Below are 19,031 nucleotides of genomic sequence, written 5' to 3'. Positions count from 1 at the left end.
ATCCCCAATTGTTGCCCTTTGGTAGTTTGTGAACTTGCTCTCCTTTGTCATTCAGCTATTCCGTGAGCACAAACCCTTAGGGAAAAAATAATAATAAAGACATGGTGGTGTAGCCCTGGAGGAAACACTGTGGTTGAACCATCTCTGGACTGGGCAGTGTGACAAATGGGAGAAAAGAGGTACAAAAGAATGGAAGTGTGCAGGAAGCCTGAATTTTGAGAGTTTAACCAGGAGGGAGCTTGACTACATTTTTGAAGTGAGTATGATGACATCAAGGCTCTATCACATCATTGGGCCAAGTTTGTAGGTCGCTGTAGCAGAGGAATACTCTAAAAAGGATAATTTTTACAAAAGTCCTTGTCCATTTTAAATGATCCTGAAATTATTCAACTGATTTGCTTTATTCAGCAACTCTTTTAAAATTCATTCATTAGAAAGAATTAACGACTTTAAGATAATGATTATTACTCATGCAATTTTTAACAATGGAAAATTGTGTCGTAATTATTGCTCTGTTGAACATAATTGGGCAAATATAGTTGGCGGTTAAGGGGTTGAAAGCACGAACGACCATCGCATGGGTTCGGTATGCTTTTGGTTTTGAGCGAGTACTCGATAGTATTGGGGTCATTTGGGCAAAATAATTACAAGATTGGATATATGCACAAATAAATACTTGGAAGTTCGATGACAGAAATATAAATGAGAAAAGCTGTTTCTTCGGTCAAAGTGATAAACCTTCTATTTGATTCAACATCCTCATCTGCAGATGCCTCTGCCCAATTTACACATCTCTACATCATCTACTTGTTTTCGACATTCCTCCTTTAACCACCAAATGACAGTTTCCCCAGTGACATAGCCGCAATCCCAGAAATGACGCATCCATGCAGTGGCTGCATGCTGCAAATGAATGAGTGAATGTACTTGCGTTTATTATTTTCTCTTTTTAAGCAAAACATATAGCTTTATGCAAGACAACTTGTTTGTCACCTCAAACATGTATTACATTACTGCATCAAGCTAAACTACCTTCATAATTAGTAGCCCAGAAAATATCAGAATGACAAAATGTACACAATGAATGGGAGTTTCAATAAACCTTCGCTGCTCATTTCAGCCTCACGACAGGTGCAGGTGCTATGAATGCACTTTTGCACCAAAGACACAGTACATCACATCTAATTAAAGAGAACGAGCAAAACGATTTCTCTAAAACAACCAAGTGTATTGAAGATTAATCAAACAAAATGAAAGCATGTATTTAAAAAATATATATTGAAGGCTCCAGTCATAGACTATATAGTCTTCATCGAGGCCAGGCTTTAAATAAAAGAACTGTATCGACAGAAAAGTGAAGATAGAGAGAATAGTGTAAGAGTTTTTGAGGAAGTGAAAAACCTGCTTTTTGAAAAGGGGAAGGTCATAAGTGTTTGAAAAGAAATGAGAAGGGAAAGAGTTCCAGAGTTTGGCAGTGAAGGGGAAGAATCAAATATCCCAATGGCCCACTACAGTGTACATACATACATACATATAGCCCATTACAGTACACAACATACATGGTGTCCTGCATACATTCGGCACACTATAGTGTACATACATACATACAGTGTACACAAATTCATTGCCCTGTCGCAATGTCAGACAATAGAAGCATGATGGGAGCCAATCGTCCATCACAGAGAAAAAATTAAATAATTTCTTCCATTAGTACATTGTGTCTGGCATCCGAGAAAGCTGTTGTGATCTTCCACATAGTTGTGAGCCATTGTGCTCTAGCTATGAAAGTGACAACACTACGCTTATGAAAATTAATTCACATTGGCGTGCAGTCAAAACGTCTCATCACAAAGATAGACTTAAAATGTCATTATGGCATAAAAATAAGGTTTTACTTGTTACTTTCACTTTCCATTTCATTCAAAAGTGAATATGTGAATTCCATACTGTGCAAGATAACTTGGTACCTCGTATGTTATAACAGAACCCGACATGGTCACAATCATGTGTACTCAAGGAAGATGAATGAGCCGACAAGGGACCTTTTTACACAAAATGAGAGTAAGAATGAAATGAGATGACACCACGCATTGTTGCGAATCTAGAAACCATGAGCACACAACATTCAAGTCCTATAGAGCAGTTATATCGGTAAGTATGTGTTTCAAGTTAGAGTTCCGTCCCTTTGTTTAAGGGTAATTAATTGTACCTGCGCAGCAGAGTTATTTTCTAGTTAGGATCTTTCTTATATCAACAACACACCTTCGCCTCGCTCCATCCTGACGCCATAACGCCACGGTGGGCAGAGTTTAACATGGGCATGGCGTCCCTCTTTGGTCAATCGGCAAGGAGCGGGCGTCTCACCCACCCCGTCCCCCACTCAACACCATTGCCATTACGCACGTGGTCGGAGGTGAGGAGGGACGCGGAGCTACAAATGCCTCCGATCGGGACTCTACCCAGAAGGGTGGGAGTTGCCCCGCCTAACGTGGGCCTGTCCAATGGGACACAGCCAGGGAATCGCGCGATGAGTCCAACCAATCAGGAGGCGAGTGGCCAGGAGAAGAAGCCCCTCCCTCCTAAAAAGCCAGAGTGTGGTTGTCGGAAAAAAAAGAGAGAGAGAGAGACAGAGACAGAGACAGAGACAGAGACAGAGAGAGAGAGAGAGACGTTTGCCAAGCAGCATGTCATCGTGTGTGAGACATTTCTTGTGGGAAAGGACATTTCAATTCAGACATTTCCAACCTGGCATCCAAAGCCAGTGAGTGGTTGTCGACAAGAGTGCGTTCTGGAGGATTGTGGATCGTGGCGATAGCGGTCGACCATCTCATCACGGGAGATCACCTTGTCTCGCTTCCTCTGGATTTGGCTGCCTTGGTCCGTCCTTTGGCGACTGGTGCTCCAGGAAGGTGCGGACATCGAGCCGTGTGAACGCGGCCAGGTAGCCAGCACATTCTCTTCCCTCAGCTCATCTTCCCTCCGAGCTGGAGGGGCAATAAGGACGTCGAGGTCCATCTCTTTCTGGGTATTTGTGTGTGCGTGTGTGTGTGTCTGTGGGTCCCGTCTATAAGTAGGATTGTTGAGTGCTTTCTGTTGTACATTATTTGCATTGCTTAGTCGGATAACTCTTCCCTTACGTGCTCCCCTCGTCCCCCGACTATTGTTAATAAATTCCCCTCTTGTTGAATGTACCAGCTCGTTATTTGTCATTTCTGCCATTGGTTTGCTATGGTGTGTATTGGGGATTAGGAAGGCCGGTGCCGTAGTTGTACATTTGGACCGACGGGCCTTGGTAACCATCCACTTGGGTTACGCACGGTTCGAGCACGGTAATGGCTCGTTCTGCTCGAGGCCTGGCGAGGGTGTGAATTCCCGGTAAGCTTTGCCGCGTGGGTACTTAGGTATATTGAAGTTGGCAATTAACCCTACTCCACGCAGTCAAATTAATTATTGGCGATTCATGGTCCTGAAAGGGACCCGTACCTTCGGACTTATCCGAGGGTCACGACCTAAATTCCAGTGTGTTTGGTGGAGCAGACTCTACTGCTCCCCCTAGTGGTCGTGCTCGCCACCGAGGCCCAGCCCCATAACAGTATATCATACTTTAGTAATATCATCTGGGTGGAAGGATAGCTCAGTAGGTATCATTCTTGCAATTGAGTTGGTTATTCAGATTTTATCATGTGAATAAAACAAGAAAAAGAGCAATCAGATTGCAGACCCTCGCCAGGACCTGTTTGGTGTGGTATTTTGTGTAGCGTTTGTGTGCTGGTGTGTTACGCAATTAATGAGACATAATGAGAGCTGCTACTTTATAACTACTGGCAGTGATGACTGGGTACCAAGATGTACCACTTTGATGCAACCCCACTTTGATGGGATACCTGACCCTGACCCTGACCCATGACATTTCTTAATTATTATTCAAATGAATTCAGAATGGGATTAAAATAAATTCAATTCAAATCAAATGGAAGACCAAATAGGAACAGTCATGCACTGGAGTAATCAGAAGGAACCCGAACAAGCAAAAAGCAAAGACGAAGTCATCAGGAGGAACCTGGATAGGATTCACATTTCAGATGCTACTCCTCTACCCTCAAACCCATCCAGGCACAGCCAAGTGAGCCTCATTAAACAAACAAACAAAAAAAAAACACGGATCAAAAAGTTAAATAATTAATCCTTGCTGCCAGGCCATGTGTCTGATCAAGTTGAAATTTAAAACATTTATTCCCCATCACTACGAGATCACAATTGTGAAGTTTGATGTCAATTAAGCGGTTCCAGAGAAAACATTATTTAATATTTTTCTTAAATCCAACATGGCTGCCAAACCATGTGACATCAATTATTCCTTAACCTTGAACATGCATGCCTGGGGGAACATTTGTGTGAAGTTTCCATTCGATCTGTCTTGCCATTTGAGAGAAGAAGATTTTTATGTGGTTTAGGGTAAATCCAATATGGCTGCCAAACTATGTGACCTATGACATTATATGTGTGAAGTTTTTGTTCCTCATGGATAGGCGTTCATATGTCTAAAGTTTCACCTTGATTTGTTCAGCCATTTGGGAGAAGATTTTTGAAATAAAAAATAAAAAATATATATGGCTGCAGAATCACGTCACCGATGATGTCATCAATTTTTTTTTTTTGTGGACCATTTTATCTCTCGATGACCCCCAAAAATTTTCATTCCGATCTAATGTAGCTTTCTACATCTGCAATTATGATATCATTATGAAGGCACCTATGACGTCAAAAAAAGAAGAAAAAAAAAACCACACTCATTCTTGCTATTAGAACACATGTCAATGCCATGAGGAGAACTTGCTATGTGCCAAGTTTCAATTTTTTCCTTGATGCGGTTTCAAAGATAGAGGTCCAAAGTTTTCCCATTTTCCTAACATGGCTGCAATACCATGCAAACATGCTCCATGAGTAGTCGCACAAATTGTGAAAATTTCATCTCAATCTGACAAGCAGTTGCGGAGAAAAAACACACTTGCGTGTCGCGATTTCTCTCGAGTTATCGCACAACACCGCAGTCCACAATGACACAAACATCGGCAGAGATGCTCATGAACAGGAAACTCTGCACACGTATAAACAGTTGTACCCAACATCAACACCATGGTTGAGCAGAAATAGCTGTCACAAAAATTATCTCATGATTCGCAGATAATTCAGGAGTTTGAAATTGGACAATACGTTTCAGTTCAAAATTACAGCTCGGGCGACAAGTGGGTACCCGGTTACATCGCCAAGCGAACGGGTCCTGTTTCATACACTATGGAAGTGTCAACCGTAGGCATGGAGCAGAAGTGCAAGCGACATGCCGACCAGATCAGACACCGAGCTTCGACGTGGTCATCAAAAATCAGCGATGTTGATTTTTTTTCAGCAGAAGTGGAGGAAGCTCCTGAACATCAGGGAAGTGACACACAGGTCCCTGAGGAGAGCAACATTGCAGTGGATGACATTGAAGGCCCCAAGGTCGACATTGTTCAGGAGCCCGTCAGGAGGTGTTACCCACAAAGAGATCGAAAACAAAAACAACCCAATTGCTGTGGCTATAAAAATAATTAAAGGCCAAGCATGCAATGTACAAAGACTGAAGTGTTCATTGCTCTCATTGACATATTGTGTATGACATGAGTACGTAAGCCATGGGCATTTCTGGAGAATTTAGGATTACAATTGTTCTTGGGGGAGGGTTTAAAAGGGTGTTAATTGTCTGAGGAAGAGGATGTGCGACATATTGCTATGCTGCGTCTGCGCATGCGTGGACAGGCCTGGTGTGCGATGGTCGGATTAAAAGCTTGTTGGACTATGGTGGCGTTCTGGTAACCCGTGTTTCTCTTTGCCTCTTGACACACGTATCAGTTCTGGGAGAACTGAACAGTTCCCCTTCCCCCCAAACAGCCATCTGAGTTGGAATTTGAGTTACTTCCATGTTTATTACTTACGAAATGTAAAGATTTCGTAAGTATATTGATGACTTCCGTCCTCTGTTTGTGTGTGTGTGTGTGTGTGTGTGTTTGTTTGTAGGCACGATAACTCGAGAATGGAAGAAGCTACCAATGTCAAATTACACCAAGTGATTCAGGAGGGTGATGGCTAGTGCTGATTAGATTTTGGTCAAAATCGTTCAAAGGTCAAGGTCACAGTGAGGTCAAATATTCGATTTTTGATGGTTTGGTAAAGATAACTCGAGAACGGAAGGAGCTACCAATGTCAAATTACACCACGTGATTCAGGCAGGTGATGGCAAGTGCTGATTAGATTTTGGTCGAAATCGGTCAAAGGTCAAGGTCACAGTGAGGTCAAATATCCAAATAATGATAACTCGAGAACGGAAGAAGCTACCAATGTCAAATTACACCACGTGATTCAGGAGGGTGGTGGCTAGCGCTGATTAGATTTTGGTCAAAATCGGTCAAAGGTCAAGGTCACAGTGAGGTCAAACATCCAAAACATTCGATTTTTGATGGTTTGGTACAGAATCATCGTAGAAACTTCTGGTTTGTGTCGCTACCTTCTCAAGAGACAGCTTTTATTAGACAAGGTCAGAGGTCAAGTTGACGATTTTGTAAGTACCAGTCTATGACTGCTTGTTTGTGTGTTTGTTTGTCGGCACGATAACTCGAGAACGGAAGAACCTACCAATGTCAAATTACACCACGTGATTCAGGAAGGTGATGGCTAGCGCTGATTAGATTTTGGTCAAAATCGGTCAAAGGGCAAGGTCACAGTGAGGTCAAACATAATTCCGTAAATTCATGTGGAGAAATGGAGTATTTTTGCTTCGGTCGACGTTACGAGTTCGTTTTAACTTCGATTTTAATTTTGTCTTCGGTTTTTGCAATAGCCGAGGACGCTTAAAACTCGGTTGTCGAAATTCTGGTAAAAATCGGATGTTTTGGAGACGTTTTTACATTGTATAAAAAATATTTCACTCGCCGCATCACAGGTCGTCACATGGTGCAGCGCGCTCGAGCAGAGATGTCGTTGATCACGTAAAGGTTTTCCGTGTGCGTGCTAAAGGTGTTTTCGATAAAGATGGTGTTTAAAAGTCACTTTGTAATCCCAATAAAGGTTATCGTCGCATGCCTGACTCGCTAAGCCGTCAGATTATGTAAAGTTTGTTGGTGGATGGCCGAATATTACGGTTTTGTGACTTTGATAAAATAATATTAAATAATTGCATGGAGAAATGGAGATTTTTTCTTCGGTCGACGTTACGATTTTTGATGGTTTGGTATAGAATCATCGTAGAAACTTCTGGTTTGCGTCGCTACCTTCGAGAGACAGCTTTTATTAGACAAGATCAGAGGTCAAGTTGACGATTTCGTCAGTACCAGTCTATGACTGCTTGTTTGTGACTTACGAAATCTAAAGATTTCGTAAGTATATTGATCAGTTCCGTTCTGTTTGTTTGTGTGTGTGTTTGTTTGTTTGTAGGCACGATAACTCGAGAACAGAAGAAGCTCCCAATGTCAAATGACATCACGTGATTCAGGAGGGTGATGGCTAGCACTGATTAGATTTTGGTCAAAATCGGTCAAAAGTCAAGGTCACAGTGAGGTCAAACATCCAAAAAAAGTTACAACTCGAGAAAGGAAGAAGATACCAATGTCAAATTACACCACGTGATTCAGGAGGGATGTGGCTAGCGCTGATAAGATTTTGGTCAAAGGTCAAGGTCACAGTGAGGTCAAACATTCGATTTTTGATGGTTTGGTACAGAATCATCGTAGAAACTACTGGTTTGCATCGCAACCTTCACCAGAGACAGCTTTTATTAGACAAGGTCAGAGGTCAAGTTGACGATTTCGTAAGTACCAGTCTATGACTGCTTGTTTGTGTGTTTGTAGGCACGATAACTCGAGAACGGAAGAAGCTTCCAATGTCAAATTACACCACGTGATTCAGGAGGGTGATGGCTAGCGCTGATTAGATTTTGGTCCAAATCGGTCAAAGGTCAAGGTCACAGTGAGGTCAAACATCCAAAAGATTCGATTTTTGATGGTTTGGTACAGAATCATCATAGAAACTTCTGGTTTGCGTCACTACCTTCTCTGGAGACAGCTTTTATTAGACAAGGTCAGAGGTCAAGTTGACGATTTCGTAAGTACCAGTCTATGACTGCTTGTTCGTTTGTCTGTCTGTCTGTTTGTTAGCAACTTTACGGCAAAACAGCTTTAGCAAACACTACCAAATTTAATCCACAGGTGGGCAATGAACCTTGGACAACCCCATTAACTTTTGGGTCCAATTGGATCAAAGGTAAAGGTCAAGGTCACGAAAAGATCAAAATCGTTTTTCGCTCATAACTTCGTCAAAAATTATCTGATTTACTTCAAACGGAGCTGATAGTGAACCTTATTCTATTTGTCACTTCTAATCCTACCCATTCCTCCAGTGAAAAATGCATATTTGTGAAGATCGGTCGGGTCCGAAGTTTTGGGGGTCATGGTCATTGGTCAAAATTACAAATTTTCCATTATAAATCAAAAAAGGTTCGGAATATGCGTGTTTACAATTAAAGACATATATCAAGTCCTTTATTGGCTTTCATTTGACACCATGACCTTTGACCTTACGTGGCCTTGAAAGGTCAAAATCATTTTACGGTCATAACTTCGTCAAAAATGGTTTAATTGACTTCAAACTAAAACTAAAATATTCCTTATAATCAACATTCAGGTGAAGGATGTATCAAATTTAAAGTTGATCCCCAAAATAACTGTATGCCTTCAATGGGTGGGATTTGTTGTGCCTGGTTTATTTATATTTCTCACAGTTTAAAATGAAAATTTTATTTTTATTGTTTGTTTGAAATGTAGAAAGAAACTACGACGACATCTACTACTGCATATGATTACTACAACAACAAAAAAAAACATCTTTCAATCCTGGCAAGTCTCACAAAATCACCTTATCACTGAGGAAGAAAACAAATTGAACAAGTGGTGCCAGGCACAACAAATCCCACCCATTTAAGGCATAAAGTTATTTTGGGGATCAAATTTAAATTTGATAAGTCCTTAACCTGAATGTTGATTAAAAGGAATAGAATAAGGAATATTTTAGTCTTAGTTTGAAGTCAATTAAACCATTTTTGACGAAGTTATGAGCGAAAAACGATTTTGACCTTTTCGTGACCTGACCTTGACCTTTGACCTAATTGGACCCAAAAGTTAATGGAGTCGTCCGAGGTTCATTACCCACCTGTGGATACAATTTGACAGTGTTTGAGCCAGCCGTTTTCCCGTAAAGTTGTATTTTCATAACCATGTTTTAGTTTTAATGGAAAATTTGCAATTTTGACCAATGACCATGACCCCCAAAACTTCGGACCCGACCGATCTTCACAAATATGCATTTTTCACGAAAGGAATGGGTGGGATTATAAGTGACAAATAGAATAAGGTTCACTATAAGCTAAGTTTGAAGTAAATCAGATAATTTTTGACGAAGTTATGAGCGAAAAACGATTTTGATCTTTTTGTGACCTTGACCTTGACCTTTGATCCAAAAGTTAATGGGGTCGTCCAAGGTTCATTGCCAACCTGTGGATTAAATTTGATAGTGTTTAATAAAGCTGTTTTGCCGTAAAGTTGCGAACAGACAGACAAACAAAAAAGCAGTCATAGTCTGGTACTTACGAAATCTTCAACTTGACCTCTGACCTTGTCTTATAAAAGCTGTCTAGAGAGAAGGTGGCGACGCAAACCAGAAGTTTATACGATGATTCTGTGCCAAACCATCAAAAATCGAATGCTTGACCTCACTGTGACCTTGACCTTTGACCGATTTTGACCAAAATCTAAGCAGCGCTAGCCATCACCCTACTGAATCACGTGGTGTAATTTGACATTGGTAGCTTCTTCCGTTCTCGAGTTATAACTTTTTTTTGGATGTTTGACCTCACAGTGGCCTTGACCTTTGACCGATTTTGACCAAAATCTAATCAGCATGAGCCATCACCCTCCTGAATCACGTGGTGTAATTTGACATTGGTAGCTTCTTCCGTTCTCGAGTTATCGTGCCTACAAACAAACACACACACAAACAAACACACAAACAGAGGACGGAAGTGATCAATATACTTATGAAATCTTTAGATTTCGTAAGTAACAAGCAGTCATAGACTGGTACTTACGAAATCGTCAACTTGACCTCTGACCTTGTCTAATAAAAGCTGTCTCTCGAGAGGGTAGCGACGCAAACCAGAAGTTTCTCCGATGATTCTATACCAAACCATCAACTTATTCCATTCTCGAGTTACAGCAGCTTAAGGTAACGTAAAGGTCACACACGATGCCCTCCCCCCCCAAATCGAAAGGACGCCGGGGCGAGCGCGATGACGTCAGCGCACACACGCAAAACCTTTACGTGACTCAACGACGCGTCTGCTCGAGCGCGCTGCGCCACGTGATGAGCCGTGACGTGCGGCTGAAATATTTTTATACAATCTTAAAACGTCTCCAAAACATCCGATTTTTCCCAGAATTTCGACAACCGAGTGTTAAGCGTCCTAAGCGATCGCAAAAACCGAAGACAAAATTAAAATCGAAGTTAAAACAAACTCGTAACATCGACCGAAGCAAAAATACTCCATTTCTCCACAGGAAGTTATGGAATTATTTAATATTATTTTATAACTGAAATTTTTAAAACACCCGTAACTCGATGAATTGACACACAAATTCTGCCGAACTTACCTCGATCTTCCAAACTCAGGCTCCGTCAACAATACCTGTGGTAACTTTTCTCGAGTTATCATGTTTTGGATGTTTGACCTCACTGTGACCTTGACCTTTGACCGATTTTGACAAAAATCTAATCAGCGCAAGCCATCACCCTCCTGAATCACGTGGTGTAATTTGACATTGGTAGCTTCTTCCGTTCTCGAGTTATCGTGCCTACAAACAAACACACAAACAGAGGACGGAAGTCATCAATATACTTATGAAATCTTTAGATTTCGTAAGTAACAAACCGGACGATTACAATATCCCGCTCCCTCCATCCGGGGGGCGGGATAATTAATCTCTCCATTTCCACAGTCAGCAACTGGAAAGAGGTAAAGTCTCTTGAACTTCGAGGCTTCATCATCAATGACAACCTTTGCTGGGCAAGTGTGGTATCTATAAAAGTTAGATGCAACTTTGAGCTTCGTTGCTATCTGTGAAAGACATGGAACCGCCAATTGCTAAAAGCATCTCCAGTTGCTCCACTGGAACCAGCAGTATCTGTCAGCCCACACAGACTTTAGAAGTCTTTTGGGAAATTAAAGCCCCCACCCCCTTCCCCTCCTTCGGAAGGGAATGAAAGTTTGTTGCTCCCGTATTAGGAAACTCCAATCTATTCTCATAAAGCAAATATCTCACGGAATGACAGTGCAACAAAATTCTCTGTTGTGAATTGATCATGAAAGAAACAATAAATCAAAGTGAAACCTCACACGGGGGCTGGCAGGATGGCTTAGCCTCGAGGTATGCACACTCACCTCTAACCTGTCTAGGCTTGGTTCCAATGTCAGTCCAACTATCGAGGGGTTTCAGAGCTATCCCATAATGCTGTGTGTACTACCATGTTGATTGTATTCACTTCCCTGGCAACAGTAGAATCAGTAGCTTTACAATCAAGCACATTTATCTCGTTATTCTGACCAACTGTCATGGAAGGTTATGCTAATTATTTGGCCTTGTTTGGTCTCGTTTACCTTTTCTCGCTTGTTTAGCTTAACAACCAACATGGTGCCCGAGCACTGCATCATGTGTACTAAAACCCCTCTATAAACTGTGATCCTGGTATTTCACAGGCAGGGTGATTCATCAATGTGTGTGATATCCCTCCGATGGTGCACATTAAACTGGGAATCTCATCTACCGGAATTGGTGAATGTTTAAAGATCCCACGGTATCCTTGGCGAAGCGTAGGTAAGCTATCGCCAGCACCATAAACAAATTCTAAATTACTGCCCTCTCTTGTGCTGGGAAGGCAATGATAAACTACCCAGTATGACCCTTGCCCAGAAACTGCTTCAGCAGGATTGAACCTGCCCTTTGGCGGAACACGAGAGTACGAATCTCTTGCGTGGCAAGATTTTTTTATTTTTTTTTTAAATCTCAGAAGCCAAATATAGAAAAGATCATGATGTCAAACAATTTCAAGTATGAAGCTTCAACATGAATTTCATCATAGAATGGAAATGTCAGTGAAAGGGTATAAATTTTTTTTTTACATTAAACCACATTTGAAATCAATGGCCCATCTTTAATTTTGTAATAAAATAGGTCGACATGCTATAATATGCCTCATCTCTTGCTCTGAAAGGTAAAAAGGAGTCTTTGGGGAATGTGGCATCAATACAAACAGCATAATTTAGTAAAATACAGAGAAACTAAATCTACATCTTCTATGTGTGCTACAAGTACTCCAATACAGCTTGCTACATTCAAACTCTTTGGGTTTGCAAGCTTAAGGTACGACCAACTCAGGTTAGAGAGAAATATAAAGAAGAGATGGTAAGGATCGGGAGACTCGGGTTACCTGTGCTGTAGAGATGGTTCTGTCCTCCATGTGAAAGCTCATTGAGAGGCAACACGTAAACATCATGGCCAGAAGGGCTGGATGGCACATCAGACACTGGGGGACTAAACACAGTCAGATCTTCATCCTCTGCATCTGTGTTTTCAAACTCCTGTGCAAGCAGGAGGAGAATATAATGTTACCACATAGTATTGGGTTGTATTTTGAGGTTTCTTTTCGCTCTTAGCCTGTATTGACATAAATAAGAAAGAAAATAGAGGCGTGAATTATGTCACCTTGAAGCTGACTCCAGAACGCTTGCAACAGGTGCACGCCAGGATGAGAACAAGGAAAACCAGAAGGCCTGAGCATGACAACACTGTCACAAGTATGCCAGACGATGACAGGAAGTCTGTTCCCCAAACAGTCACATCTGTGGGAATATATGCAATACATGAATAAACAAAAATAGATAATGCAAAAGAATGTCATTCTTCCTTATCATCAACCACCTGAACACTTGCACCCTGATGATAAAACATTTATTTTATCTGTGAGTTGAGGTTTGAAAACTTGATGCATTGGTGATGCATATTGCTTGAACGCCAACAAAAAAAAAATCCTTTAATCCAAACAGACTATCACTTCTGATCGTCGAGTGCTTAATGATAATAAATCTAATTGAGAGAAACTTGAAAAGGCACTTCAGAGACATGAGCTTGTGTGGGATTGGCAGAAGCTTGTCTCACAATCCTTTGAAACATTTATCTGCAAATGCATGCATGATGTTTTGTGTGTGTGCGACTATATATATATATATATATATATATATATATATATATATATATATATATATATATATATATATATATATATATATATATATATATATATATACATATATACAAAAAAAAAAAAAGATATAAATATATACACAAATATATATTGTATGTCTGTATATGTATGTGTACATGTATATCTCCACACATATATATATATATATATATATATATATATATATATATATATATATATATATATATATATATATATATATATATATATATATATATATGAGGCACCATGAGGAGGAGTGATGCAAGTGACACACCGGCCATTTTGGAGTTAATGCCATATCGCACGACTTTAACCCTTACCCTATCATCCGAGCCTATCATCATCATATCATTAAAAAATGTCGCTTACATCACTCCTCCTCGCGGGGCCTAATATAGATTTAAAAAAAAAAAAAATATATATATATATATATATATATATATATATATATATATATATATATATATATATATATATATATATATATATATATATATATATATATATATATACATTGTTGCGAATTCCCGCCCGCCGGCGTGCGAACGACCACGTCTAACCAATTGCGGTCGCTTCGCCCACCGAACGGACAATTCAGTCGTGACTTTCCGGAACAACGCCGAAAACCAGTTACGGGTGTGCTCCAAGCACACCACAACCTTGTCCGCATTCTACCCGCGCTACAGGGTCCGATCGCCAAATAATCAATTTACCTAATTATTCGCGCGGGAAGATTACCGAGAGATTTTACCTCAGTGAGGCCTGCATGGATACGAGCCGCTTAAGCAGCTCGCTCCGTTTTGGGATAACGGAGCGGGGTATTATTGAGAGGCCTCGCTGGACCCGATTCTATTATCGGCTATTAAAAAGCCCGCTATTATTCCGAAATGCAATAAGGCAGTTCAATGGAGGGAAAATGACGCGACGAACAGGCTACATTTAAACCAGCACATTTATTCACACACGTATGCAGTTAGGCAATTAATGGGGGAAGCACACATGCAATTATACAGCCAAACACAATGCAAAGGAAAGAGCAAATACCATCTATCTATTATGTACAGTCACTTGTACAGTTTTACTTGACGGACTCGGCGCCACAACTTTCATACAAAGAAAAGCAAGGAAAAACCCCAGGACAGACGAGGGGTAGACTGGACCTCTTTGGGTCTTTATTGCACGGAGCCGTGTAGACCGCAGAGGCTCCGCAAGGCTCCGCAAGGCCGCACAAGTTACCTTCCTTGCTGGGGCGACCCACGACGTTCCGTCCCCACGACAGCTCGCGTAACCGCGGCTCGGCCGCGGCCTGGTGATTCAGGCCCCAGCCGGCAACGTCTGAGAGGAACGAACGGGTCTTCGCTCTTTTTGAGTTGATGCTCTCTTCAAGAACCCGTTCATCCCTCAGCGATGCTCGGACCGCTCCGAAGCCCGATCACCTCAGACCGTTCGAAGCTGATTGGCGAGCTCTCTCCGGCTCGCACACGAACACGCAGCTCCGCGCGGCACAGCAGGCTTGGTCGTGCTCGCATCTCCTCCGCTCTCCTCAGCTTCTCCACCGACTGCAGGCTTCAGGCTCCAGGCTCCAAGCGCTCCGAACCCCGACAGACACTCCACCGACTCTCCGCGCTTGGCGTTCCGCTCGCCCTTATATAGGGCTGGAGAGACGAGGTTTGGCCTTCGCACTCTCATCTCTGACCCCCCCCCCCCCCGCTGGCTCCGCCCTCTCGCTCTCTTGATCCGAATCTCGGACGAAGCTTGCACAGAGCGGACGTGCGCGAGATCACCGACTTGCGTGGCGAGCGGACGTGCTCGAGATCACCGACTTGCGCGGCGAGCAAACCCCACGGGTGCCTGCAGCGATGCCGTTCGATGGCGCAAAGATGGCGTCGCTTCGGGGATGAAGGTGAGGCGATGTTGTTCGGGTTGGTCTATTGGGGGAGATGTGGTTTAGGAGATGGTGAGAAGATGTCGTTGTTGTGAAGGCAGCTGTGGAGAGGGTGGTGGGTGGTTGGCATGGTGGAGAAGGTGGTTGGCGTGGTGGAGAAGGTGGTTGGTGTGGTGGAGAAGGTGGTTGGTGTGGTGGAGGTGGTTGGTGTGGTGGAGAAGGTGGTTGGTGTGGTGGAGAAGGTGGTTGGTGTGGTGGAGAAGGTGGTTGGCGTGGTGGAGAAGATGGTTGGCATTGCGGAGAGGGTGGTTGGTGGTTTGCGTTGTGGTTGGTCCAAAATAACGATAGTAAAAGAAAAACGGCGAACTCAAAGATCACAGCCCGGGTAACATGAATAATTCCATTTAGACAACGGTGGGGAAATCTATCTGAACACAGACTTATCGGCATAACTGATCTCAGGACCGATATGGTGCTCTGCGAATTTCCACAGCCGTAACACTATATATACATATATATATATATATATATATATATATATATATATATATATATATATATATATATATTGTTACGTTTGAGGGGGGGGTATGCATTCAAAGGGTAATTAGGATGTTTAATTAGGTATGCCATGCTGTTCGAGTTTACCAGGATCTCGATGTAATCAGTAGCAATTCAGTGGTGATAAGTTGTCGAGTAAATGTTCATTTCTTCAAGGGGGGGAAATGATAATTGTCACGTAATTAGATAGGGACACGGGATAGGGTAAGTGTGTCTGCGTAAACCCCTTTTGGTATTCTCTGGAGACTGGCCGTGACGTCACAGGACAGTGCAGCGGATGGCTCCGCCCCGTGATCACGATTGGCAGAAGGCGACGGCGGTGGGCCAATAAACGGCTCGATTGGAAGTGACGAGGACAGGAGGATAAAAAGGTTCTGTTCGGGGTCGAAAAAGAAGAGGAAGAAGATTACAACCAAAAAGATCGTGGTTTTTTTGGTGTAGAGGCTGTTGCGCGGGGAGCATCCTTGTTGTTGTGCTGATTCGATCGTGTTCTTGATCGCGTCTTGGAGCCTTGCTCAGCCTCGTTCCTCACCTTGGTTGGCTCTGAGGTTCTGCTGACTCGGAGTACGGGGTCGAACGGCGGGTGGACCTGCCTCCCTCTCCTGCTCGCAACTTGGCGCCAGAACTGGTTCCCTGGCGGCTGTGAGCGGACTTGGGCCAAGACCAGGAGGTCGACAGCACCACGGTTTCTCCTGCCCCCCTGACGAGAGCAAGGCCAGCTCGTCCGACGCCGATCCAGGGACAGTTGCGTCCACACCACGGTCCAGCCTGACCACCAGAAATAGCTACGTTTTGTGTGTGTGTGTGTGTGTGTGTGTGTGTGTGTGTGTGTGTGTGTGTGTGTGTGTGTGTGTGTGTGTGTGTGTGTGTGTGTGTGTGTGCTTGGCGCCCTAGCGGGTTTGAGATCTGTATATTCATTGGAATTGTCTGTTTTTCCCCACGCCCGATCCCACACCATCCCGTCGAATCGCCCCGGATCCCTTTTCTTGCCGAGTCTTGTTATTTCTGGTTAATAGTAAAAACGAATAAACATCATCAACTCAGTGAAAAGTGACTCGTGCCACCTTCCTCGTCCCGTTTGCGGTAGAGCGATTAGAACCGCCATGTTTGGGTTATAAATAAATAAACCGCCTCCATCATTTCGGCTCATTCTACGTTGGCGGGACTGTTCAAGTCCCGTGGACGTCACAATATATATATATATATATATATATATATACACATCCATATATATATATATATATATATATATATATATATATATATATATATATATATATATATATATATATATATATATACACACCCATACATCCATACATAAATATATATATAAACATATATATAATAAATATACAATATGAATAAATATAACACATAAATACATAAATACAATATAAATACAATACAAGCCGAAAAGAGGGAGGAGCGAAGGGCGGAGCCCCGCGCTATATAAGGCGGACCGCGCGCGAGGCTCACTCTCTCTGTCGGGGTCGTGTTGGATTCTACTCGCTCTCTTGGTGAACGTCATCCTCTCGCTTCATCTTCGAGCTCTCTCTTGGTGGTCGAGGTCGGGCTCTCTCGTCTTGGCGTTGGGCGACCTGTCAGTGAAGGCGTGGGCCGGTGGCGAGTCCGGGCAATGCCTCAGAAACACAGACGGGAGGTGCAGCCCTGCTGGCTGTGTGGTGCGAATCTGTGTGTATGGCGAGGGACGCCGGAGAGAACTCACCGACCACGTCATCGCAAAGGCCCGAGAGCAGGCGCGGCTATGCTAGCTGCCGTGGGAACAAGGCGTCGTGACCTGCCCTCCATCACACCTCGAGGGGGCAGATAACCAGCATGGTCTCGCGGGCCTTTTCGGTCATCCACGAACCCCGTCTACCTTCCTGCCTATGGGGAGGGTTTTTCTGTTGTTTTTGTATACATGCTGTGGTGCCGTGTCCTGTTAAGTAACAACTGTTAAGTGCATGTACATTCTCATTGTAGTCGGTTGTATTGCTTTCTATTTGCCTTGCTTGTATATTGCATGATTCCTTGTTGCTTGTGTTATATGTGCAATAAATGTGCTTGTGAAATGTTTCCCGTTCGTTGCGTCCTTGCCCTCTTTTGAAAGTGCCATCTTGAATCGTGGAATGATTGGTCGTGGGTTTTAAACACCCGATAAATAATCTGAACCGTCAAGGTTGGCGATAACACCCCTCGGTTATCCCTGTAGTACGGAACGAACCGCTTAAGCGGTTCGTGTCCTAAGCCGACCTGCGGCGTGGTGCAACCCCTCGGTAGGTTACCCGCGCGGGTATGTAGGTATATAGACATTCGGCGATTCACCCTATTCCGCACGGATGGAATGCGGACTGGGTTGTGGTGAGGTTAAACCCCCACCCGTGACTGGCACCTGGCGGTAGTTCCAGGAGGGTGACCACTGAATTGTCCGTCCGGTGGGCGACGTGGCTGCCATTAGAGGTACGCGGCCGAACGCACGCCAGGCGGGCCAGAATTCAGAAATATGTATATATATATATATATATATATATATATATATATATATATATATATATATATATATATATATATATATATATATATATATATATATATATATATATATATATATATATACAGTGGGGAGAACAAGTATTTGATACACTGCCGATTTTGCAGGCTTTCCCACTTACAAAGCACGTAGAGGTCTGTAATTTTTATCACCGGTACACTTCAACTGTGAAAGACGGAATCCAAAACAAAAATCCTGAAAATCACATTGTATGATTTTAAAATAATTAATTTGCATTTTATTGCATGAAATAAGTATTTGATCACCAACCAACCAGTAAGAATTCCGGCTCTCACAGACCTGTTAGTTTTGTCTTTAAGAAGCCCTCCCATTCTCCACTCATTACCTGTATTAACTGAACCTGTTTGAACTCGTTATCTGCATAAAAGACAGCTGTCGACATTCAAGCAATCAAACTCCAACATCTCCACAATGGGCAAGACCAGAGAGCTGTCGAAGGACATCAGGGACAAAATTGTAGACTTGCACAAGGCTGGGATGGGCGACAGGACAATAGGCAAGCAGCTTGGTGAGAAGGCAACAACTGTTGGCGCAATTATTAGAAAATGAAAGAAGTTCAAGATAACAGTCAATCTCCCTCGGTCTGGGGCTCCATGCAAGATCTCACCTCGTGGAGCCTCAATGATC

The 19,031-nt window shown here is 42.8% G+C and overlaps 1 protein-coding gene across 6 annotated transcripts in view; it reads right to left on the bottom strand.

Moving 5' to 3' along the window:
* The window catches only part of LMTK1 (lemur tail kinase 1), a 421,666-nt gene that overhangs the window by 236,779 nt on the left and 165,856 nt on the right, over positions 1-19,031 (bottom strand). For 4 of the 6 annotated variants that reach the window (XM_085886592.1, XM_085886566.1, XM_085886575.1 and 1 more), the window contains exons 2-3: positions 12,843-12,979; positions 12,568-12,718 (exon numbers count right to left, since the gene is read on the bottom strand). In XM_085886592.1, coding sequence (XP_085742718.1) covers positions 12,568-12,718; positions 12,843-12,979 — 288 coding nt within the window. Of the gene's footprint in view, positions 1-12,567; positions 12,719-12,842; positions 12,980-19,031 lie in introns of those variants that run through there. The other 2 variants (XM_085886602.1, XM_085886622.1) reach the window with 2 other exon arrangements.

Source organism: Eptatretus burgeri, chromosome 1, assembly GCF_056783735.1.
Source record: "Eptatretus burgeri isolate ZD-2024b chromosome 1, Ebu_testis_v1, whole genome shotgun sequence".
NCBI classification, from domain to species: domain Eukaryota; kingdom Metazoa; phylum Chordata; class Myxini; order Myxiniformes; family Myxinidae; genus Eptatretus; species Eptatretus burgeri.
The sequence above is the reverse complement of the archived record's forward strand: the minus strand, read 5'-3'. Positions and strand labels throughout refer to the sequence as shown.